Genomic DNA, 27,177 nt, shown 5'->3' with positions numbered 1-27,177 from the left:
ACTGAATTTTTCTGAAGACGTCACTATTCCAAAAAAATACTCTTTATTTTTTACGTACAAAATGCCTCATTTTTATTTAGATCTCAAATTATGAGTTATTCACAGATTGTGGATTTGGACATGCGGCAAACTAGTCTCTATTCAATTGTTTTTAAAAATCAACAAACTTTGCTTTCCACTTTTTCGAAAATTCGGACCTCGAAGCAGGGCTGTTTTGATATAAAGAAGCTAAAAGCGCCGATCAAGTAGTTGAAATCATGAACATATCTGATGATCGCACGATTTCTGTGATAAATACGCATTTCATAAGCGACTCTGGGAAAACTTCCTCAATGAGGTATGAAGCCGATTTTGCGACTCATCAAATAATTACCAAGAACCCTTTTTTAACAAACAATAATGTAAGTTTTAATATCAGCGATGAGCTAAATTTTAGTCACCAACAAATTTTTAACGAAGATCTCGGATCAGTGCAAATATACAAGGTGGACAGTTCACAGAATATCAATCTGAAACGGAAGCAAAAACTGAACATACCGAACATGATCCGATGCCAAAATTGCGAAACTAACTACCCCACCAAATACCAGTATCAGAGACACCAATGCGAATTCAACGCCGAGAAGGTGGTGCTCAAGCCCAATGCCGATTTCATCGACATCGAGAAGGGAAAACGCATCAAATATGACTGTCCCACCTGTGGTAAGCAGTTCGTCAGCAAGAATAATCTTGAAAGACACCAGACGAGTCACGAGAGTTCCAAAGATAACACATGCGAACACTGCAAGAAGCAATTTGTCAGTGAAAATAGACTGAGGATCCACAAAGAAAACCACTGCAAGAAAGCTGGAGATATATCGAAATTCTACCGCAGTGACGTCACCGTGTGGAAGTGTAAAAAATGCCACGAAGTCTTCTCCTCGAGCACCACCGCTGGGTATCACATCGAACTCTGCACTGAGCTCATTGATAACAATGACATTAAGAAAGAACCCATCAGTGACTTGGAGAATCTCAGAATATCGAGTGACAATAAAACTATCGAGAAAATCTCAACCGAGATCCTTCTCCAGTGCGAGTTTTGTAACAGAACCTACGCCGACAAGCAGATCCTTCTCAAGCACCAGAAAACCCATAAAACTGACAAAAACTACGAATGCGTCATTTGCAAAGACGTTTTTGACTCGTACATCACAGCCTCGCAGCACTGGCTCAAGAAATGCTCCGAGAAAGCTAATCTCTTCTACTTACCCAAACTGACTTATTGCGAGTTCTGCGACAGGACCTTCAAGTCTCATGAAATTTTGTACACCCACAAAATCAAGAAGAAGCACTATACTCCTAAAATTCACGACAATATAGTTGAAAAGTCTGCGAACCCGGTCAAGGATATTAAGAGCGAGGATGTGATCGACAAATTGATCGAAGATGTCTTGATCGCGTTAGAGATACCAATCAACAAACGCAACAATAAAAAGAATTTAGAGAGTAAGGAAGACAACGATAAGGAAAATATCGATCAGGATGAGGTCACGATCAAGACTGAACCACTGAACCAATCGAGTGATCAAACTTTGCCGGAGGAGAGTTGCGGAGTTCCTGAGAAGAAGAAAAGGGGTCGGAAGAGAAAGTTTCCAAAGCAGCAACCGAAAACGAAGAAGCCTTCCATTGCGCTCGACGATGGATATAAGTACCAATGCGAGAGATGCACCGAGGTGTGGAACACGATTACGGAGTTGGAAACACACAGAGAAAAGGAACATGCGGCGAATTTCAATTGTGATGAATGTGGACAGGTGAGGTAGATCTTGGTAGAAGAAATTTGTTGAATTCTTCGTTTTAAAGGTGTTGCACAGTGCTCGTGCTCTGTTGATCCACAGCCGGGCTCACAAGAGTTTGAAGCCATACGTTTGTGACACTTGCGGAAGGAGTTACTCGCAGACGTCGCACCTCTGGCAACATATGAGGTTCCATCAAGGTGATTTAATTATTCTTGGGTTAATTTCATAAAAACAGAGTTGGATAAATTCAAATCAGACAGTTTAGTGACGCGGCCATAGTTACTTAGCCTTACTGTTTTATTATTATTCGTTTTCTCTTCACAAATCGACTTTTATTCAATATCTCTGATCCATCAACCGTGTTAAGTAAACAGACATTTAAAAAAGATATTGCTAACAGTATGATTCTTAAAAATCGAATCATTAGAAGATTTTGTTTTTAACTGCGTCTTCCATTCTGCTTCATGTCTTCCTAGATTTTGTTGCTCTGACTTTTTATTCTTTGATTTTCTCTCTTATGATTGTTGTGACAACTATCGACTCTTCAACGCCTACTACGAGGTGAAATTTAAAAGAATACCCGATACTTTTTTAGTGAATTTACTAATTTCGGTTTGAGCAGAATATTTTAAAGAAGAACATTACCTACTAGTTTGGTTCTAGAATTAATGTTAACTGGTTTTTTAGAAGGATCTCCATCCATCTGGCTCCTTTGAAAATTATGTTAACTCTCCATGGGGAATCTGTCGCTTTTTTAAGTTTGTTCAGATCTGCCTAAATATTTATTAATCACAACTGATTTCTCGTTCAGACTGACTAGAACTTAAATAATTCAAAATTTTACTAACGGTTTAAGTCATAGGTACCTGTTACTTAGAAACAAATTGCAGCCCTCCATTATTTGTTTAACAAAAGAAAACCTTTTTTTATTGTACCCTTTTTCAAATTATTTCATTTTTTTTGTAGCAAAAAACAAATAAATACTTACTGAAACATAAAGTCCATTCAAAAATCAAAAAACCACCAACGTCGCATTTTTCTCGATAATTACTATCGGCAACGCTGTCTAGTGTAAAATTTGGTGAGACTTGTAATTTTGAGGTTAAATGTTTATTAAATGTCTTGTTTTTCTGGGCATGTTTAAGTAAAAATAATAAGAATCAATAAATAAATGAAACATGCTGCTAATAAAAACAATATGAACGAAATTCATAGCAATTGAATTTTATTTTGAATCAAATAAATGTCACAATTTATAGTTACCAACATAGTATGAAAAAATGGGCGCACTCGAACTGCGGTTCAAGTACGGTCAGGTAAAAAGGGTCATAATCCTTCTTACTAATCTCCTCCCGAACTGCGGTCAAGATCTGGAGAGGTGAAATTTTTTTATCAGCATATAATCTCACATAATATTTTCTTGTAAAAGTAACATGCAATTTATGTGTAATCAACAAATATTCTTTGTTGATGGAATTTGACTATCGCGAAAACAGAATTTTATTAACTCTAAGATTGAACACCTTAATACCAAAACATTAGTATGATTATGTTAAATGCGGGTCTCACAAGTTTTATAATACTGTTGTAAATAAATGTTTGTTTACAAAGTTTTGAATTAAATATAATAAAGTTTAATTGCAATTCATGGCATGGTGGGGGAAGCCATCAGGTACGGTCGCTGGACAAATAAAACTGGGACACGTAAAATTTAATCTATGTAAATCAGACTATTGAATTGTCAATATATTTGACAGTGTCTATGTAAAATGTCATAACAAAGTTAACCTATTTGTGATAAAGCCGTAATTAAACGATGGAGATTTGTAAATTTTGAATTTATGTGATTGTCATTTTTGTCCCAGTTTTATTTGTCCATCGACTGTACATACATTTTAGTTATCACCGAAATACATCCAACAAAAACACTAGATGATCATAGCCAACTCGGTCCCAAAAAGTTCGTGATTGCCTAATAAGTTAAATTTTCTTGACCGCAGTTCGAGATAAGATTAGAGACGACCAGGTAAGTTAAAATTCTTTGACCGCAATTCAGGTGTCGGATTATTGGGCTTCTGACCGCTGACCGCAGTTCGGGTGCACCGGAAAAAATATCTACCAAGGGTATTTTAAATTTTACCAACCTAAAGCAACAGGTGGTGGTTTTTTGATTTTTGAATGGACTTTAAGTTGTGAAGACAAGAAACATGTTGTATGACATTAACTGACAACGCTTAATTAATTTTTTAACACTGTTGACGTGGGCATAATCAGGCAGGGAAATTTTTTAATTTGTGACAATCTAACCAAATTTTGAAATGACATTGACGACCAGAATTTTTTGTTCGCGATAGTATTGTTAGACAAACAGGTAACATTTGGTACTGATAATTAGTGCGATCTATTTCAAAATTTAGCAATATTGTTTTTGAACAACATTGATTTTGCATAGATACAACCAATCAACAGCTTCATATCATAGCAACTACAACCTTGTTATATAGCCATATTGGTAAATTTTAAAACAGAATCGCACCAATTGATAGATGTTTATTTGTCAATTCAAGTTGTATTCTCTCCACCAATCAAATTTACGAAATAGATCAGAACGGACCAATCACGCTTGTTTTAAAAAAATTGCCGCGGAAATTTTTACTAGTGAAAATTGCCACCAAAAATTTCCAGCAACTGTTTCCACTAGGATATTTTATTTTCAATTTTTTAATCTTTGCTGGGTGAATTGTCATGCCGAATACAAACTCGTGGGTACGAAATTGCCGGAAATTTTTGTCCTCAGACCACTCGTATTTGTTTCTTAAGACAAAATTGTTGCAGAAACAAATACTCGTATCTGAGACCGAAAATTTCCGGTAATTTCGTACCCACTCGTTGTATTACTTATTAATATTTCACACCAAATAGTAAACTACAGTCCATTCCATTTAAGAATGCAGTAGATGTCGCTTTGAATGGAGAACGTTTCACACTAACGAACGCGGCAAATTTGAAAACATATTTCATTCCAAGCAAAATTAACAAAAAAAAGTCATAAAGGAACTTACGGTAATAGTTTTCTAATAACAAAATTGTAGTTTAATGATCCGTTTGATACAAAAACTCGATAAGTTTGACACTAATAAATCAAAAATCTATCAAATATCAAAATTTGACAGTAGTATCAAAAATCGGACATTGCTTAGTGTAAACTTTTCTCTCATTTTACCCAATCAACGATGGGAAAATAGTCCCTATGCTATTCTACACTGCATACTTAAATGGAATGGACTGTAGAACATATTAGGAAAGTACACTTGCTTTCAAAACTTTCGCGTACACATTCAAAATCAAGTAACAACGATTTTGTAAAATTTAAGCAGTGTGAACGGGTAATTTTGACATTAGGTTAAAGATGACATTGACAGCAATTTAAAAAATCATAATCGGTCTTCCACGGGCAGGGCCGGATTGCGGCGATGGTCAACTTTTAAATCTCCCGTTTAAAATGTACCTACCTGGAAAGGTGATGGCCGGATTGCGGCCGTGATAGCATTCGGGTAAAAAGGGACAGGGCCGGATTGCGACGATAAATCTTCCGTTTAAAATGCACCTGAAAAAGTGATAAAACTTTTCGACTTGCATTTACATAGATTTTGACAATGCAGCTCTTCAATGTGCAACACCAGTTCACACCTTGTTTGGTAGTACTTTTTCAGAGTATGTATTTAAAAGACTCTAAAAGAATGAACTCTTCACCACGTTTACTAAATATCACTTCCATCTTCACGAATTACATACTACATTTTTATAAATAAAAGTTCAATCTGTTGAGGAGTTAAAGTTCTACAGTCTTGATATGTATTTTTAAAACACTTTACGAGTAGATACGAGTACATTTTTTGTGCTTCACTGATGGTTAATGTATTCATGCGATTTTCTTGCCGAATATCCCTCTGCATAGATTGATATCCTGAAAATTTTATTTTCGTGCATTGCTGACAAAGCAATCGCCCTCGTGTTTGATTCGGGCGATTGATAATTTTGTCAGCAATGCACTCAAAAAAATTTTCGGATAGAATCTATGCATCGGGATATTATAAGTGAGAGTTAACTAACTGGCCCAATAAAATTGTTTTCAGAAACCGCGCCTTTTAAGTTATGTCTTGTATTGACGTAAGGTCATTAAGTATTCGCCTGTTTCACTATTACGCTTATACGATTTCTTTCGTACAGTGGTTTTGTAGAAAAACGATCGACTGAATTGAATTTGGCATGTTTCATGCAATATACTCAGAGTGAGAGAGAGACGTTAGATAAGTAGATAGAAATCGGCAAGTTGACGTGATTTACTCAGATCTCATAAAAGAAAAAATACCATTGAAAATGTCCAAATAAAGTTTCTTAAGCACAAATAGTTCAAAGACAATTAAGTTTACCCTGTAAAGAATTCTTAGCATTTAATCCCGCGTCTGTCAAGTTCCAAAACAAAGTTATTACTGTGACATGCCTATGTCTGTCAAATGCTGTGGAATGATGACTTCAGGTCCCGATAAAATGACTGATCGTTTAGAAAAACTTCGCAAGGTCTTTCTCTAACAGGAACGAATTAGATTAAAAAACATGGCGCCATAAACACAGTTAGTTAGACAGTTAGTGATAACGATCTATCGATGAGCGCAGACTGTGAATGAGAGCAAGAAAAGACACTACAAGAAGAAAAAAAAAAGTAGAAGATGTTTCTAAAAGAACAAGAAAAGAGACGTCCAGAATACACCCAAGACGAAGAAATGAAGAAAAAGAACAACAAAGCAAAATTCTCGAACAGTTGCAAATGCTACAAAATGCCCATATAAAATTTAAGAATGAAAAAAAAGTCCAAGGAGTTAAAGAAGGCGTAGAAAAGAAAGTACACGAAGTTAATAGAGGTGTGTAGGTGTAGGTGTGTGAAGAAAAGAAAGTTGTCGAAAAGAAAATTCTAACAGCAATGGAAAACAAAATAAAAGAAATGATAGGAAGGAAACTGTGGCAGAGGAAGATCACTAGAACCAATTGAAATTGTGTTTCTGGATATAAACATTCAAAAAAACTAAAACAAGCGAGCACTTCAGGTCGTGTGCTACCAGGCCACGTAAAAGTTTCTAGAATCTTGTTCGTCTCGTAAAGTAGGAAAAATTACAGTTTATTGTTGGAGGGATGGAAAGGAATGATCGACACCGGAGCTACGCTTTCGATAATGAGACCGTTGTTCTTAAATCGTATGAAAATTTTCAATTAGTACCTACGTCGTGACGAAATCTTGAAGACAGTAACCGGAAAGGTATGACGAATTTGAAGTTTAATTTTGGCTAGATAGGGTTGAATTCCTACACAATAGTCGACACAGTCGACGAATTCATCTTGGGTTTTGATGTTATGAACAAATATGGGTTTGTGTCTGACAGCTCTTTCACAATGACGTTAACGTTACGTCGATGTTACAGCCCTTTCACAATGGCGTTAATGTTACGTCGATGTTGAAACGTTAATGTTAACGTTAGATCTAATTACATGTATTTCAGTACTTTTTATAAATCATTTCCGTTGGCTAATGTTAGAATGTAACGTTAAGAATCCAGAAAATTTCTAGAATTAACGTTAACGCTAGCAATATCATGCAACATTAATTTTCATCATAACGTCATTGTGAACGGTCCACAAAGAAATACAAGTTATTTTGAATTTCTAAATCTAACGTTAACATTAACGTTTTAACATCGACGTAACGTTAACGCCATTGTGAATGGGCCTTGACATGGAGAATTTGATGTTGCAATTTGAGAAAGAGAAGATTTTACTTTATTCGATGGCCATCCTGACAGAAAGCGTGAACTTAATAGCATCCGAAACATTCCAGATTCCTAGAAACTGTTATTGTTATTACTTGCGGAGTTGGAAGATAAGTTTGGGGTATACCGAACTGAAATCATCAAAAGGAACACGATAAAACAACCTAAAATTAATATGATAAGGGTACTACTTGTGGCACGAAAGCTACAGAATTCGTTTGTCTAGAAAATGTCATTTTTGCTGCCGAAGGTAGGTAGGATTTGTCGAAGTCGCAAAGCTGTTATGCAAGCCGACGGAGATGACTTAGTATCTGTCATATTTGACAGAGGGAGAAGAAAGAGTGATTAAATACTATAGCACAACATTCTCCAAGTCAGAAAGGCATTACTCCATCTCGAAGAAGGGACTCTTGGCAGCAGTATATAAGTAAGTCTCAGTGAAGTGCATATCTGCTTTTTAGAGCACTTTGTAATGCAGAGCCGAAGGGAAGAACTGCCCCATGAAGCTGTCAACAGACGATCCCGAAACCTCAACATAATTGGACGACTGAAATGAGGAATGAGCAGTTGAAGGACATCGAGGGCGAGACACTTTTGGGAAGTAAGGAAAAAAGGCAACTGAAGAACTCAATGACAAGACATATAGGAGAAGAGTTCCGCTCTGAAGGCGTATGAGCCTTATGTGATTCCATAATGATGGGAAATGAATTTTTGAAATAAACCCGAGAAATTGTGGATGGGAAGGAAATAAGCAGGCAGTTGGTTCTGCTAAAGTGTCTTGCAGAAGAATATCCGACGCACGCCAGGTTGTAAATAAAACTTTGGGTAAGATATTTGAGCGTTTTTATTGGGTGAACCGAGGGTTTAGAAACAGTCAAACAGTACATACAACATAGTAGCACCGTGTGGAAGAACAGTGTTAGACATAGCGGGACCTTTCACGGTCACTGATTACGAGAAAATACATAATGATGGTCATCGCCGGCCTCAGTAAATGCCCAGAAGCCTACGTCGTACCCAATCAAGAGACGATAATTATTATCCGGACATTCGTTGAGAATTGGATCTGTCACTATGGACTTCTCCGGGAGATACATTCATACCAAGGAAAAATTTTCGAGTAAAGAGTGTTCTAACGAGTTTGCGAAGTATTGGGGATATGAAAAACTAGGATGAAGCCCTTATACCCTCAAGCAGTCAAACGTCGAACGTTTCAATAAAATCATGGGGGAACATTTTTTGTCGAAAGTGGTAGATTGGAATAGTACCTAATCAATCAAATAATCAATTCTTTAAAAAATACTCGAACAGGGTCAGTGTTTTCTTTTTTAGTTCGTTGTCATGTTTTGATTGGTTTTTGTTTTCACGTTGACATTTTTTTTTAAATGGCATGCTATATTTTTTTTCGTCGGGTTTGTATAGAAGTTGGAATTAAAAATTCACAAAAACTATCGACATTTGATAAAATTAAAATAAAATTCACTGTTTGTCTCCAGGGCACTTAAGTCAGTTTTTGTTGACTTAAGCCTAAGCGAAGAGCTTTGTTCGATTTTCTCCGTGATCCACAATTCGTTAAATCAAAATTAATTGACTTACCTTTTTTTGAGGACCGCGAAGAGACCATGGACCGATTGGCATGGGTGGAATTCAACGATAATTTTGGACTTCGGTGCCACTTCAATTAAGTGGGTTTCACGACACGAAACGATGATTACGAAACTAGGTGTTTTCACTAAGACGGTCAAATTCGAAGTCTCTCTTTCTTCCAAAAAATGTCCTTCACCGGTGGGGGAGGTTTCGTCAATCCCAATTTTGCACGAAATTGTGAATCGGTTAACGCGCAATAACCAATGACAGAGGGTGCAACTATTTTCGAATTGAATTTTTAAAAACTAAATTAAACAAGGCGCTAAAACTAAACCGAACAAAACCAAACAAAAATGAAACAACTAAAATTAACTATTTACAAAACCCAACATTCACATTAAAATAAGTGAAAATATTAATTGGATAAATTCGGTGTTTAAATTGTCATCCATTAACTTCTTCACAATATCCACGCCGAAATCCGAAATCTTGTAAGGAGATCTGACTGTCTTTGTTTGTATTTGAAAACAACAATCGAAGTATCCACTATCAATATTTTTATGCATTTTTTTACTTTAAACTTTATTATATCGAAAATTGTCAATGTCGTACTTTGCTATACAGGGTGTTATGCAAGTCCACGTAATAAATTTAATCACCAGCAGGACTCGTTAAAATAAAAAAAAAAATATTTATCATTTTTTCCGTAACATTTTCAAAACAGAGTAAAGGCCGATTTATAGTTCCGTAACATGTACTATGGCGAACAAAAAATTTTGGCCGTCACTTTCTTGACATTCAAGTAAAGTGTAAATAATCGTAACCCCACTTTCGATTCTTGTCATTTTGACAATCAATTTAAACTGTTTGAAGCTCAGATATTCCAAAAATCCGACATGAATAAACAAAATTAGAGCAATCGTACATAGATAACCTGAGGTAAACGTTCTGTGTAGTAGAAATAACAAAATAATTTTGAGTTTTGAAATTTACCACCCAAAAAATAACGTTCATAATCAAGACGGTAATCATGATGACAATAAAGTACGGATTACATTTTTTTTTTTTTTGAATTGACAGACAATGACGGCCAAAATTTTTTGGCCGGCATAGTACGTATCGCATAACATATCAAAATTGAACCCTATTGAATCAAATGTATTCATTTATAGATCCTTTATCATAACATAAGTCCGTATCCGTTTACATATGACTTGGCCAATTTCAATTATTATGTCATGTACCATGAAAGTTACGGAATTTTAATATTTTTCCATAGAAACGGTTACGTGTAGGTATGCTGTCAATAAAAAGGTGGAAAATATGAAGGAAATTTTAATCGTACAGTGTGTTGAAAGGTTCAAAGCACTGTACGATAAGTCTTCCAAAGACTTTGAGGACGGTGTGAAGAAGGAAATGATTTGGAGGAGCTCATTTATCCGTGTTTTTGTAACTCGTTTTTTTCGTGGTTTCTTCCTTTTTTCTTTATTACGATCTATCTCGTGTAAGACCACAGCACAAGCAGCAGCTTCTAAAAACCCCGTCTTCATAAAACATATTGGACAAGAAGGAAATGATTTGGAGGAGCTGATTTATCCGTGTTTTTGTAACTAATTTTTTTCGTGGTTTCTTCCTTTTTTTCTTTATTACGACCTATCTCGTGTAAGACCACAGCACGAGCAGCAGCTTCTAAAACCCCGTCTTCACAAAACATATTGGACAATTGTTTGACACTTAAAAAATCAGCAAACATCTCACGTTTATAACAACTATAAATTGAATTTAAAAAGTTATGTTATGTTTATGATTTTTGACTATGTTATGCTATATGTATACGGAACTATAAATCTTGCTTTAGAATTAAATATGATTTCAACGCTAAAATTCATACCCGCTCATGTGTTTACACATCAATTGATAACGAAGCACGAAAAAAGAATTACTCGATTAAAATCTTCGAATGAAAAACAGTAAAAACTGTTAGTATTTGAACAGCGATCGTTCTTTCTATAAAAAACTGGTAAAGTTATTACCACACAAAAAATTTTCACTCTCTGTTTCGTTTCAATAATTGATGATTATCCCATGAGCGAAGTGTCAAATTAGGGATTAGAAAAACGTATTATTGAGATAGGTTAGTATTAGTAATAATTTCACTGACCTGATTTAATCATAATAAATGTTCAAAATGGCGGCCTTCATTATTCATGCAGGCTTGTGTTCTTCGGACCAAAGAAGCCTGTGTTTTCACGTACAGGTGTCCCAGAGTTGCGAAAAAGCTCCATAACTTGCTTGTTATTAACGATATCAACTTTTTCTTTTTTTTTAGATGATAGTTGCGTTTCTACTGCACATTCGGAAAACATTGTGGTCTACAGGGTGTCTCAGCTAAGACTTTCGAGCCTAATATCTCGGTTATTTGCCAACGAACGGATTTTTATGAAATTTAAAATGAAGATAAAATGCGTCCTGAAAAATGCCGCAAGCCATATATCTCCGGTATTTATGGCTCGATTTAAATAAAACAAAAACTGTAAAAAAATCACTTTAAAAACACTATAAGAACAACATATTTTTTTTTCAAAAAGTCATTCAAGGTCAGATGATAGTCAACTTTATTTTTTCAAATAGCTTGGTATATTTTTTTATTCCGATTTTGAAAGAGATTATTTTTCTGAATCCAATGATATGCCACATGTTAGAATGTATGTACTGGTATTTTATTAACCGCGAAAATAAATAAATAAAATAGCTTTATCGGACATTTTTTCTTCGAAAAAAATCAGGTATGCTATGGAAAACAATCCTAAATGCAATAACAATACTTTCTAAAGAATTTTTTTCTATTTGTATTCCATTGAAAGTAGACTTGGAACATGTCGGTTAACTCACTGTTATGCATAGTTTTATTTTTCAATTAATTCTTCAAATTAATATGACAGAACGTATAATAAATATTGCGTTTAGGATTGTTTTCCATAGTATTCCTGATATTTTTCGAAGAAAACATTTCCAATAGCTTTCTAACGGTATAGGGTTTGTATAGTCGAATGTCAAAATCTAGGGTGCTATCCTAAAATCACTAAATTGGGAGCAACTTCTCCGCTAAAGACAAGCTTGTCGAAAAAGCTTTCGGCGAGTGCAATAATAAATACGGGGTGCCATTTGAAAAACATGAGTTTTTGACGTTTTTAGTTTATGTTTAAAGAATCGCAGTAGGCAGATATGCGATCGAGCAGGTTGTTGAGTAAACACTCAACAGATGAGGCAGCTCCATTATTTTAATTTACGTGCAACGATTTGGAAGGTACGAATTTTCGAACGGACTTCTGCAATTCGAAATTCTGGTAAAAAAGGGCCACAGATCAAAAACGATAGCAGATAAGTAAAAACAACCTTCATAGATTTGATTCATAATTTAGCATAGAATCCAAAGATGAAGTCAAACTGGGTAGGTTCCATTAAAAAAAAACATAACTTTAGTATTTTTATAATGTTGGGACATCCTGTATATAATATTGAGACACACTGTATATATACCGCAATATTTTCCGAATGTGCAGTAGAAGCGTAGCTATCATATAGAAAAAAGTAAAAGTTGATATTCTTAATAACAAACAAGTTCTGGGGCTTTTTCGCAACTCTGGGACACCTGTATGTTTTCGGCCGTTTGCATCACACGGGCAGTTAATTCATTAACTGGATCATTCAGCACATTTTGAAGAAAATCCAAATACGCTGTGCCATTCAAGCGCGGAGTTAAATTATGGGGCCCAATTAAACGATTTCGATTTCGTCAGTTGTTAATAATAATCGACTCAGAAAATTTACTACCCCGTCGATCTTTTGGCCACGCCATTGACAAAAAGCAATCCTCCGAAATGGATCTCCATGTTGAACATGTTGGACATGGTAAAGATAGGTATACCTAGGTTGTTCATGTAATGTGCGATAGACAATAAAAGTAGAAACACCTCTTCAATGGCTTGTAAAATTTCAGATTCTATTTCCAGAAAGTGGTTACTTCTTGGATGTAATTTCAGATTCTATTTCCAGAAAGTGGTCACTTCTTGGATGTCCCAGATCATGAGTTGGTGAATCAAATTTTCCGTGACCAGGCACTCGTTGAACAGTCCGCGAATCCGGAATTCTACGATTTGAAAATCGCTCCGTGTACAACCGCCGCGGTTCGACCGCATTACCTAAAACTTCCCCATACAATAACACCATATCGGTTAATTAATTCGGCATTAGTGAAATTCACCATTTTTAACAATTTTAAAACAATTAGTAGTGCGTTTTTTTAACTGTTGCCATAGGGAATTACTGGTAAAACTTATACCCCCTGTTAACTTTTGTTTCGAAGAAAAAAAAGAAGTGGATGATTTTTACATTTTTACCCGAGGTGCAGTTCGTAGCTCGAGGGCGTAGCCCGAGGGTTCTACAAAGCACTGAGGGTAAAAATCATTCACTCCCGAGATCCATATACATACTATTTTTTGCACGACTCACCGATTTTAATAGAAAAAAGTCGAAAATTTGTAAATTATCACTAACTGTCAAGCTAAATTGAAGTGTCATGTTGACAGTTAAACATAATTTTTAACCTTTCAGCTTTTTTCAATTAAAATTTTTGAATCGTGCAAATAAAAGTATCTACACCTCGAGAATGCATAATTGTTACCGTCGGTGTTTTGTAGGACCCTCGGGCTTCGCCTTCGGGCCACAAACTACACCTTGAGTGAAAAAAAAAATAATTCGAAGTAAAAATGTATGTACAGTTGCGGAATTAAAATTTCGGGCACTATTGTCAATGTGATAATATAAACTCTAAAACAACATTTACGTTAATAACCTTATTTTTTACTCTTGTCATGTTTTTGTCTTTTTGGCATTCAAAAATTGTCATTTGTGGCATATATGCCGTTCGCGATTATTTTAAACACGCAGGAGGCCGCGATATTTTTTTGTTAGATTGGCGTCAGGCCCTGTCATATGACGTTTCGTTTTTAAATATTCCCATTGTTGTCAATTCCGTCATTAATAATTAATAAAATATGTATGTTTCATTTGAATTACAATTTTACGATTATTGTTCCTAATGCGTTCAATTATTTAAAATATGTAACAACTTGGGAGCAGTGTTCGGTTGAATTATAACCTAAAATAGATTTATTAAGACAAATCACAATACTGCCAACTAAAATGTCAGATTTTCATAGATAGTCCGAATTTGAAATAATCGTGAATGGTATATAATAACGGGTAGGCAACATATCAAAGCGATGATTTAATTACACTCAGTGCAACTAACTGAAATCTCAAAATTCAAAATTGATTGGGTGACTAACACAGAATAGTAGATTACATACCGGGGTGTTTCATTCCTGTCGAGAGCTAAGATAGTTTACTAAGGCGTAGCCGAGGTGAACTAATGCTCGAGACAGAAATGAAACACATTCCCACCGAGGTTTGTATACTATTTTATTCGGAATCATTACATTTTTAGCAAATAAACAATTAATTTGATGCAGTTTCATTTATACTGTTTTTCGACTTTCACTAAGTACGCCACTGGAAAAACCTTGGGCGGAAAGTGGCCTATTACTGACCAAGAGAGGGAAGTAAAGATAAAAAGGAATGGTTAACTTTCCGCCCTCGTATAAGATTAGAAAGACTAAAAATAAGGCATTTGCCGAGAAAACTTTTCAAGGACACACGAAGTGTACCCATTATCTGCAGGCAGATGCTAACAGTCTTGAGTCCTTGAAATCTGCAGTCGTGTCAGACAGATGTTAACCTGCAGACCGTCTGTAATTTCGACATACACACTCAGGGGGTCATTCACGAAACTCGGTAAGGCTCGATAAGACATTGCAAATTCAAAACCATGACAACTGATATTTTTGAAGCATTGTATTTGCCGTTTCGTTAACGATTTGCAAATTGTCTGAGTTTCATGAATGGACCTCTCAGTTCTTAGTTGAAACTATCCGTTGTTTGAGAAAAAATACAGTGCCAGAAAGCATGTCTTCATTTTGCTATATGTGTAGTTTTACTTTCAACACATCGAAAAAAGAAGGCAAGAAAACGGTAGGTAAGTACTGGGTAAAAGATTGGCTACTTAAACGGCAGACATTGGGTGATATTAATAAAAATAAGCAAATGCTTCTAAGCATTTACTACTTAGCATTAGCATTTGCTTTAAAATAAAAGCTTTTGCTTCTAGTAATTGCTTGTTTTCGTATTAATAAAGAAATCCTCTTGACGAAAGCATATGCTAGTGACTTGACAAGTAATTGCTTGCCGTTCAACGCAGGGCGCCAGGAAAATGTATCCAAAGTGGTGCCTTGTCTATAATTTTTCCCGTGACAAATTTTACAACATTCGATACAATTGGTTGACTTACTTCCTTGAGTTCAGCTACCCCAATCTGAAATCCTGTAAATAGTTTAACACTATTTATTACTCTTTGAATAATTTAATTTTTTTATACTTGGATCAGCCACATATCGCAACAATATTTTTATTTTCATCACCGAAGATAAAGCACCACCACGCGTTTCTGCATCGTCATTCCCAAGAAAATCAACAATCCACTGAACACTTTCATTTCGGAAATGAAACAATTTTACATCATCTTCTCTTTTAATGGTATTGTCTTTCCTTTCTTTGTAAAATTTACGGGTTCTTGGCACTTGGAATATACTTTTATGGTGTTTTAACAGCCGATTTATAACTACTAGTACGACACGAAGGAGAATGTCATTTATCCTAGCAATTGTTTACTATATCAAGCAAATGCTAAACTTTATTAATAGTAAAAGAAGCAAATCCTAATATCGTCAAGCAAATATTTTCTAAAACGAGCAAAAGCATTTGCTAGCCAGGTCTCACTAGCATTTACTGCACTTTTATTAATATCACTTAAAGCAATTGCTTATAAAATAGCTAGCAAAAGCATTTGCTACCTTTTATTAATACTGCCCATTATCACATATGTCTCTCATGAAATATTTAATTATGGGCGATAACTGGGTTAAGAAATGATTAAAACTAGTAGTAGGTACCGCATATTTCCAAAAAGAACACAAAAATGAGGCGCTGTTTTAGTGCAAAAGAAAGATTGATTGCTACAGTAAGATTCTTAGCAACCTGAATTTTTCTTTGTCACTTTTTTTAATTCCTTTCGAAATGCACATCGTAAATTATTAACTTTTTTCTTTACAGTGTCTATTGTTGCACTTTTATCAACAGTTTTGTAATATTGTAACAATTTTGAACATCCGTTTTCTTTTAACCTTTTCTTTACATAGGCGCACGCACGCACAAAACCGAGTTAAACGCTTTTAAAAAATGCTGTTATTCTTATTCAGGCACTCACTGTTAGCAAATAACATTTATTATCCAAGAATAAAAATTGTGTTCCACAGTGTAATCCTTTTCCTACGTAAATTATGAAAATAAGAATTGTTTATATACCATAGATACCTACCTACATTTTCGGCTTACAATCCATACTTGTGGTATTCCAAACATTCTGCCACACATAACCAACCAAATTCTTTACATCAACATATTGTTCTCTTTTACCGCATACATATTTAGTTAAGAGTCACTTTCTTTCGTTCTTTTTTTGGCCGTTCGGTAACTGAAGAGGCTCTATAAAGTGGAAAAATGTAGGTATTGGTACAGTTGTGTTCAAAAAGCTGTTGTACAGAATTTGTAGTGTGTGAACTTATACCAACACGATTTCGTACAGTTCAAAAATAGTTATTAAATAATTAGTGGGATAAAAGCAATATTACAACACTAGAGTGTGAAGATTGCAGATGACGAGGGCGTTAGCCCGGGTAATCACACGAGTTTCCTGTAATATGCTTTAGCCCACGTGTTATGTACAAAATTTTATCTAAGACCGCCCCAAATTAAAAAAATAATTCTTATCGATTGATTTTCGCCAGTGAAATAAATGAGTTTCATTACCGCTTAAGAATTTACATTAAGAATTTACTTAGCTCACATTAAGAATTTACTTATCCCACTGAGTGAGGTAATTAAACTCATTTATCCCACTGAGTGCGGTAATGAAACTCATTACCCCACTGAGTGCGGTAATGAAACTCATTACCTCACTGAGTGAGGTAATGAAAATGCGTGAGGTAACTAAAAATTAGTGGGATAAGCATCATTTATCTAATCCCGTGGGATAAATGACACTTATCCCACTCATTTGAGTGGAATAAGGAACTTCATTACCGGACGCATTTCATTACTCCACTCAGTGGGATAAGTGAGCTTCATTACCCCACTCAGTGGGATAAGTAAGTTATTATTCCACTGAGTGGTGTAATGAAACTGGCGGAAATAATAGCTATTTATGTAACCAGTTAGGAAATGGGTTATTTTGTGTAACGAGTGGAATATTTGCGGGACGAGCGCAGCGAGATCCCGCAAAATCACACGAGTTACACAAAATTGCATTTCCTAAAGTGTTACATACAAGATTTTTTCTAATTTTGACAAAAAAAAGTTTCTTCAAACGTTAAAAGAAGTAATGAATTTCATTAATAATAAATTATTATTGTGTTAAAATATCAAGTAGGTAAGCAGGCACGGTTATTTTGCTTAAAACAAAAAATATGACAGTGTCAACTGGTGATACAATAAATATTTCCTAACCAGTTAGGAAAGATTTTACTTTTCGTAACCAGTTACGAAAAGTGTGACGTTTCCAAACGTCAATTAATTTTGAAAAGTGCCACTTTATATGTCAAAATTAGAAAAATAAGATTTACCTTTTTTTTAATTCGGGGCGGTCTTAGATAAAATTTTGTACATAACACGTGGGCTAAAGCATATTACAGGAAACTCGTGTGATTACAGATGAACTCGGGCTAACGCCCTCGTCATCTGCAATCTTCACACTCGAATCCTGTAATATTGCTTTTATCCCACTAATTGTGTAAATAACTATTATCCCACGGGACTAGATAAAGTGTTGTACAGCTTTGTTACGTGTACACTTTCTAGTAATACCTAATAATGCTTACTGAACACAAAAATAGAAAAAAACAAGTTCCAAACAAAGAGAAAGATACCTACATCCATGATGTTGCTCTGATAAGTCTGATATTGTTTAAATCCGATACACACAACCAAGGCGATCTTTATTTAACAGGCCATGACACTGGCCAGAGACAGTATGCTATGGAATGGTCTACCAGTCTGGCAACATTGCTTCATCAACATTTAGTGAAAAAATTCGAAGTCTACTAAACCTGTCATTGTATTTGCATTTGTCAAATATGAGTGATCTAATTTTACAATTGAAAAATGCGTTATCGCATTGTAATATGGATATAGTTTAAAACCACCTTGGGGACAGAAAAATAACGGTGCTCATTACTGATATTTCGGGTGCGCTGCTATCTTCCGGGCTATTGAAACTGTTTGGTTATAAAGTAACGCGAGGTGGGCATTTCCAACTTAAATATAACAATTTTGTTCTCCCCACTGTCCATATCCCCATATCTTGTAACTTGCTTCCCAGTCTCATTTCAATATTCGTTTTTAAAGCCAAACGATTTTCCCCAGTGATTGTGTCGTCATTACTAATTTTGATTATTTCTTCCCAAAGTGTAATTTCTTCGTCATTAGAGGTTATTGGCACACGTCGATTCATTTTGTCCCCATTGATATCTGTTTCCCTAAAATGTTTAGCACAAGCACGGCTGCTGTTGCGAATCCTTCACTCTTCGATTTTTAAAATCTCTTTTCAAATTGGCTTCGTTTCCTCATTTGATGGAAACTTCAATACAGGTAGGTACCGGGTACCCAATTTGAAGAAGACGCATAATTTGAGTTGCAATTTGGTATCCAACACTTAAAGGGGGTGTATCACAAAAAAACAACTTTACGTAAATAAATAGTAAAAAAAAAACCTAAGAACAAAATTGAAAACCGCACCTTTCTAGGAACAATATTTTGCGAGATACAGGCTCTTGAAGTTGTGGTGAACTGGCCTGTGACGTCATACCGACACCAGACTGCTGCGTCTATACTAGAGTACGCATAGTGCGGAAGAGAAACGGTAGCAATTAATAACTATAACCAATTAAAAATGCCTAATTATATGTTTAAAAAAATTTACATCTCTTCTGAAACATGTTTGTAACATTCACAGATTATCAAGCTTTGCAGACTGAAATTATGAATAAAACATTTTTAAATTATTTAAAACATGCCTAACATTATTGCCATACAAGTACCGAGCGATCGAATAAAAAAAAAATCAGAGTAGGCGAAAATGGTGGTTTGAACCAGTCAAAGCATCAGAATAGCACAATCTAGGTAACTCGTTTTTTTTTTTTAATTGATCGCACTTTACTTTTTAAAGTTATCATAACGTGACTGTTCGCGTTAAATACGAGTATGTTCCTAAGAGAATATATTTTTCTTAACATGGCGTGTATATTCGGTTAATTCTTGGAATTTTGAACAATAATTATAACGTTGGTAGGCAAGTTGTAGCCGTTGTAGGTGGTGACGTGCAATTTTCAAAATCTTCTAAACAATGGCACTACCAGTGGAAAACCGATCTCCTAAATAATATGTTGAATTACAAATCCAGTGGTGGCAATAATTTGCAAAATGTTTGTTTCAGGATTCCTAAAAATATTTTTATAAAATAACGAAACCAATTGTAGCCGAAACCAAAGAAAAACACTTGTCCCGGTTTGTGAAACAAACAAAAAATTAACTAATCTTTTTACTTTTATTTTTGATTGATATATAAACAGTTGTAGTAGACTACCAAATTTATTTTATCATTACTTAGGTACATGTGTTAAGTAAGTATTATGATTTATGAATAATTATATTATTATATTAATGTACTTATGGTTGTTCATTTTTTTCGTACTCTTTGAAACCAGTATTTCCATTCGCTTCTGGAAAGCGTTCCCGAATTTGTGTAACAACGCATGCCGGAATGACAATCCTGTTGAAACGGTCAATAGAAGTCCAATAATTTATCCAAGAGATAAAATTTTTGTACTCTAAATGACGCCACAATTTATTAGTTACTTCCAGATATCTCTCTTTTTCAGTCTTTGTTTTACATTTTGAAATTGTACTGTGTCTGATCATATTTAAGGTATCCAAATTTAAAACCAGGTATATGATCAAAACTATCGTGCAATGTAAAAGCATGTAATGCATACATTTTCGTATTTAAATTGACAAATAACATCGCTTTCCCAGCAGCAAACGCACCCCGTCCACAAAGCATTTGCACACTGGCATCAATTCATGTTATTCAGCCTTTCAATAAGTATTTAGCTCACTTTTTAAATTTATTCTTCAACAATTTTCGTCGATAAGTTTCATTTCAGCTTCAGTATATTTAGGTTCAAAACCGAAAGCCAAAATAACCTTAAATGAAAACCGCAAAGCGTTGCGTACTATTCGATTGACCTTCGTATACCTAAAATTACAATTTCGTCCATTCTTCAAAAATGGAGACAAAATGGAACTACTGAAAGACGCCAAAGCTCAGGGAGGCACAGCAGAAGAAGTTAATATGCTTCTCAATCGTAGATTCTCAATAGATTACGTAATTGTCCTTTTATGACGGATGTTCAAGCGATAAATTCTAGCGGTTTCCCAGGTTCCTTTAGAACCGCTCGCCGTCGTGTAAGAGCAAGTGAGCTTTTAACAACCATGTGGTGGCAAGAAAATTAAGCCTTACACCTATACATAGAGACGCCCAGATGGAATTTTGTTTGGAGCACCTAGCAAGAGACGAAGCCTTTTGTGCTCGAGTCATTTTTTCAGATGAAAAAGTGTTTCAATCGTGTCCAAATCGCTGTAAGTATAGACCAAGGAACTCTCGATATGATGAACCGTATGTCTAGACAATGGAAAGAAGCGGTCGATTTTCGGCAAACATATAGACATGGATTTCAGTAAACAGCCCCGGGGTAATGTTGTATGTAGAAGATCGGCTCAACAGTGATATTTATGTTAGGATTCTTGAAGACGTTATGCTGCCTTCAGTTTCAAGAATTTTTTCAAATTTGAATTGATGTCAGAGAAATGACAATAAGGATAAAAAACGAGGTTATTGGTGCTTACGGGTAGTTTACACTTTATGTCAGTGCCTTGAAAGTGACGGACGAAATTTTTTGGCCGCCATTGTATATGCATTCTTTTTGAGGGATCACAATATTTACCTACATAATGGGGTCTAATATATTGATACGTACCTACCTATTACTTTTATTTGTTTTATAATTATACTTCGTTGATTCTTTTTTTATAATTACACAATACTTTTTATCACTTCTCGCTGTTTATAACGTTTAATGGACACTTATTGACAAAAATAAAAGTTTTTCATTGGAAAATGTTTCTCATTAAAACATTGTACTTGTCTTTTCCTCTCTTTAGTATTTTTTTTTCCGTTGTAATATTCACTTTTTCATTGTTTATAATCTTCTTTTCAACTTTCTGCGTGCCATGTCTACTCGTTTCACTTTCTCCATTTCTCTTCAGAGCTTTTAGCTGCGTATCCTTCGTTCTGTAACGTAACGTCGTTTTTCTTTTGACTTTGTATTTTTTTCTCATAATCCCTTTTTAAATCTTGTCGTTATTGTTCTTTCTAGGTATAAAACCCTTCGCCTGCCCTCACGAAGGCTGCGAAGCAAGGTATACCATCCGTCCAGACCTGAAAGATCATATCCGTAAGGTGCATACCAGAGAGAGGCCGTTCAAGTGTAGCGTTTGCGGCAAGTGCTTTCTCACAGGCTCCGTATACTACCAACACAGACTCATCCACACGGAAGATCGGCGTTACGGATGCGATGTAGAGAAAATAAAAAAATCCCGCAACAAAAATAACCGTGAGAATATTATTTTTAGATGTGTGAAAAGCGATTCTTCAGAGCAGACGCTTTAAATAATCACAAGCGGATCCACACCAACGAGAGACCTTACCCTTGTTTCGTCTGTGGGCGTCTGTTTCGACAGAAAGGGGATCGAAATAAACACTTCAGGACGCAACATCCTGACGCAATCCTGAACTAGTCTTAAGCGTTATAATATTTGATCATTTTCTCTTTTTTAATATTCTTTGTTCGTTTTAAAGTTACCAATCAAGTCACAAGAATCAGTCGCTGATGTTGTCGATTTTTTAATACTCTATCGTGTTCATTTTTAATTTTTGCATGCTAAAATTTGTGAAATGTACATGTGCTCCTATCTATAAATAATACAAAGTGGGAATAGTTTTGTTTATTATTACATGACAAGGCGAAAATATTATGTGAGCTTCGTTGAAATTATGGTCCGCAATATGAGCACAAATTTAAACATCTATCAAATCGACACGTGCCAACACCGAGTATATCACATTAACAATCCTGAGCGATAATAAATAATTGTGGTGCGCGGCAGTGAAGGCGACTTAAGTTTAGCGGAGCTAAATGGTATGAATATGATTGGAAATTTTGAAGGCATGTCTTAACTTGATCTGATCAGCAAATAAGGTGCAAGCCCTCACCCTTCCACAATCATAAGCACACTGTTTAGCAAGGAAAGTACTAATATTTGTAAAAACTTTCCTAAAATACAAAATACCATTCGGTTATAACAATTTCCTATGTGAATATGAATGTCAATTAGCACAATAGACATTTTAAACACACATTATTATATGGCAAATATGAATTTAAAAAAGAAGACAACATAGAAGAATTAGTACAGGGTTATAATGGGCCTTACAAATCTTGAAACGCAACCAGTTGTGCATTTTTATCGCCTTTATGGATTATTTATATTTATAAAAAAAATAAATAAAAATAAAACTTTGTTGGTAGCAGTTTTTTTTATTTGACATGACCGCTATTCTCTGCTGTGACCGGTTTTGCTAGGCCAGTGAAATATTTTGTTCGCGCAGAGTTCCCCACCAAATGTCATATCTCAAACCGGCCTTACTCTATCTACTCGTTTAAGAATAGTAGTTTATTTGGTTGCGTCGGGATGTTGTTAGGCCCATTATTACTCGTAAATACCCCTGTATTATACGGGGTGATCAAGAAGGACTGTTTAAGTTGGTAACACTGGATCGTATTTTAAATCGTATAACAGGAGTAACTTCGGGTTGTTGGTGGCTTGTCGTTATTAATGATATACCTATATCAGATATTTGTCAAATAAACCAACAAAACATATGCTGTTGCAGTGTTATAAATAACCGAATTAAAAAAATTTCTTAATTGTACTACCAACTTAAACAGTCCTTCTTGATCACCCGGTAAGTTTGTACCACATACTACTAGATAATTGTCGGTTTAATTCGTAAGCATAATTTTCACTACAAACTGCTAATTGATTTTAATTCTAAAATATTGTATACCGAGCGTTTCATCGAGGTGAAAAAAAAACTGAAAATAGCGTAGAAACATTTTAAATACAAGTGAAGATCTTGTGACGATCAGTGGGTACTAAGTATGTATAGTGATTCCAGAACTCTGACGTTTTATGACAGGCAATACTAATAACGAGGGGATTAGTATTTGACACCTCCTAGTGAGAACAGGAGCACTTCGTTGAAGATAGACTACCTGGTACTGTCTGCCCTCTTTCTAAATTCAGAGCCCCCTGGCTAAAGACCGACCCTTAAAGGTCTGTTTATTTACGTCCATTAGGGCCATATCTCACTGGGACGGCATGGAAGCGCCGCCGCCAGCAGCGTCGCCATGGCTTCTCTTGGCATCTGCGTTCTTCCACCAGAGTTGCCAAGAGAACAGCCAGATAAGACGCCAAGAATGTTCGCCGTAAAAGCTAAACAAAAAGAAGAAAAAGAAATGGTGGGTGCATCCTTTCATTGGCGATCGCTTTGAAAGTGCACTACGTATTTTATAATTTATATAGCGATTTGAGAAAATATCCTTGTAAATTGTAAATAAATATTCCGCGGAGGAAGTATCCCAATTTTGGGATTTTGCCTATTTTGCACTTCAATTATAAATCTCTCGGTATCGAAATTGTCCACCTGGAGACACTGCTGGCGTCTGAGTGAGTGACTCAGCATTGAAATCTTTGTATTTTCCTAGAGACGTCGCCAATGTAGAAGCGTCACCAAACACGCTCGTTGCGTTTTGGCTGGCAGCACTGACAAATCGCTGCCAGGTGAAATACCCACCATACAATTCCATGTGTTATGTCTGGCGACGTCGCTGGCAGCGCTTCCATGGCGTCCCAGTGAGATACGGACTTTACACGCTTCTTTGTTAAGCTGTTTAACTTCGTAACGATATTGCCAATCATAAAACGTTAGAGTTCTGGGATCACTATAATATAAATTTTAGAAAATTCTTCGCTGGTCTCTTATCCACTAATGTTAACGAAATATCAGGTATCAGCGGTTTTAATAAGAAAATATGTTTACATTATTTTTTCAACTCATAAACACTACTTAAACTCATATTTGCGAACTTTCAAAAATATTCAATTTGTCTAAATTTTTATACTTTACATAACACAAATATATTTTTTTCTTCTTTCAAACTGTGATGCAGTGCTAAATTGATAAACAACAGTTTCTAGAGATATTAACTACAAATATAAGTATTTTTGCAAGACGTTATGCAATTTAAGCTGTGGAGTAATATCGCGCGTTCAAATGAAATTCTGGGTTGGGACGCGTTGGAATTGTTGGAAACCTTCAATTGTTGTGCTTTTTTAAAGCGTAGATTAATTGGAGCATGTTGACAGCTAACCTAAAATTTAGAGCCAAAATACTCTTTCTTTTTTTTGCTTTCTTTGCTGAAAACAAACATGTTCAATTATGTCCAGATTAAACATAAACAAATGTCATTCGTTTCAAACGTCGGGGAATTCAAACTTTACACGTTCTAAACGGTTAACTTTTTCCAGCGCCTACTCAGCCCAGGATTTCATTTGAACGCCCGATATATTCGAAAGAAATTAGTATCGTAAGTCACATCATGATCACAACAGTGTGTCCAATAATAACTATTCCTAAAATACAGTTCGATTCTTCTTCTCAGAAGTATACATATCATTCATCTTATAAAAAAATTATTCTATTCAGTAACACTGGATTCGATTATCGATTATGATCGTTAAATTTAGCTGTGATAGAGGTCTTAGCGACTGGACATCATGCAGATATCCTAAACAATAAAATAAAAAAAAATACTTATTTTTGCGTCTGGCAGTGAACTGTGGAAATAAAAATGAATTTTGAAGATAATCAGTAAAGCTAACTTGCTTTAGGCAACTGGCTTCTCATATTTAATTTTACGCTTTTGTACTATATTGGCTTGAAAAAATTGTTAACAAATATAATAGTATTGTCAAATTTTGAGTTTGCAGCAAGCATAAACAAAAGAAAAACAGGTAATTGTTCACTTTAACTACTTCTGGAATTTTCGCGATTTTTCTGGCTAGCAGCCTCAGGGCGTCCTCCTAGATCGTGTCCCACCATTCAAACCTTGTGCAAATGCCTTTTTTTTCTCTCTTGTTGTGTTTCAAGGTCGCGCCAAGTCTTAGTATAACTAAAGGGTAAGGAAAATTTTCATTTGCACAAGGTTTGACTGGTGGGAAATGATGTAGGATGTCCTGAGGCTATCTAGCCAGAAAAAACGCGAAAATTCCAGAAGTAGTTAAAGTGAACAATTACCGAAAAACATAATACTAAATCTACTCATAAAAAGTATTTAGTAAAAAAATAAGTACCTACAAAACTCAGTAAATATATAAAAATTAGATGTTACTTTATAAAAGTAAAAAATCTCTTAAACCTCTGAAACTTCATCTATATCATCCATATCTGCAAACTCTACAACTTTCTCAACTTCTTCCTACAACAGACAAGATTTCAATTGAGTAAAAATTCGGAAAATGTAACATACATCTTCTTTTGACACGATTGTCACAAGTTGCAAATCTAAATCTGCAACGCAACACACTCTAGTTACGCACAAAATCAACTGAACCACCCACGACCAAAGGCCAATGTCAGAACTCACGATTGCTACTAGTATATTGGGATAAAACTCATAAAACAGGACGTGACTGTGTTCCCTGTCGTGAAACTGTTCTGTGTATATGTTGATCTCAGGAACGCATCTACAAATCAATTTGATTTCACAATGTACATGTCACTGTTGAGTGAAATTATCGAATCAAGTTCAGACCTGCTTGCAACAAATCTCAGCTTATTCCATTCAAATTTTAAGTCACTCACCCAGTATTGTTGAATTCCGGTTGAAACTGATTACAGAATGCTTCCACTCCATGTTTAAGTTTGAGTGTACTTATTATATACGTTATGAATAAAATTGTGGTAAAAATTAAGCAGGGGTAAACGATGAGCCATGGCTTCCCTAACCTACAAAACTATTACCAACACAAATTCAAACGTCACACCTACCAACTTACAGGTCTGTCACGTGGCCGGCGCCTCCTTTGGCTATCACGATAAAATACGCCCCCCAGATCAGCGCCGAAATCATAATGAACAAGGGGGTGAACTGCGCAAAATTGCAGTCTTCAGCGGGCCCCCATATAGTGGCTGTCAAGTCGAGAGCCCGCTTCGGTACGATTCGTCCTCCATGTGAAATGTTCAAAAAGGAGGAGTTGTCAAAGACTATCTGGGCATTGAGGACGCAGTTGTAGGTAAAGTTGTCCAGGACTCTTCCAAATGTGAACGCTGTCAAAAAGCCACATATCGCGGACACCGTGCAGGCGAGTATGTGCAAAACTGCAAAATGCCGTTTGTCAACATGACATGGTTTGATCTGGATCCCTCACCTTTCCAAAAGCTCGACACTCGGGACGTGTCCTGTTCGGCGATCTGGTAAAATTGGTCCAACACAACCATTTTGACAGTCGCTACATCGCACACCCATAACCATGAAATTGTTGAATGAGCGAATCAACAAAAATAAACATTG

The 27,177-nt window shown here is 35.5% G+C and overlaps 2 protein-coding genes across 3 annotated transcripts; one reads left to right on the top strand and one right to left on the bottom strand.

Moving 5' to 3' along the window:
• Positions 1–4: 4 nt before the first annotated feature.
• On the top strand, positions 5–22,480 carry LOC138124554 (testis-specific zinc finger protein topi-like). Of its 2 annotated transcripts, XM_069039635.1 has the most exons (5): positions 5–337; positions 419–1,796; positions 1,846–1,978; positions 21,859–22,058; positions 22,115–22,480. In XM_069039635.1, the coding sequence occupies exons 1-5, from the start codon at positions 258–260 to the stop codon at positions 22,277–22,279; spliced, it is 1,956 nt and encodes a 651-aa protein (XP_068895736.1). In that variant the 5' UTR covers positions 5–257; the 3' UTR covers positions 22,280–22,480. The 2 variants fall into 2 exon arrangements, with proteins under 2 accessions (XP_068895736.1, XP_068895735.1); XM_069039634.1 differs by having other exon boundaries at positions 5–1,796.
• On the bottom strand, positions 22,472–27,177 carry LOC138124570 (uncharacterized). Its single transcript, XM_069039660.1, has 5 exons — positions 27,035–27,177; positions 26,663–26,984; positions 26,469–26,612; positions 26,134–26,350; positions 22,472–26,082 (listed from the first exon to the last, which is right to left on the bottom strand). Exons 1-5 carry the CDS (start codon positions 27,102–27,104, stop codon positions 26,017–26,019), a joined length of 819 nt encoding a protein of 272 aa, XP_068895761.1. The 5' UTR covers positions 27,105–27,177; the 3' UTR covers positions 22,472–26,016.

The sequence above is a fragment of the Tenebrio molitor genome, chromosome 2 (assembly GCF_963966145.1).
Source record: "Tenebrio molitor chromosome 2, icTenMoli1.1, whole genome shotgun sequence".
NCBI lineage: Eukaryota > Metazoa > Arthropoda > Insecta > Coleoptera > Tenebrionidae > Tenebrio > Tenebrio molitor.
The sequence above is the reverse complement of the archived record's forward strand: the minus strand, read 5'-3'. Positions and strand labels throughout refer to the sequence as shown.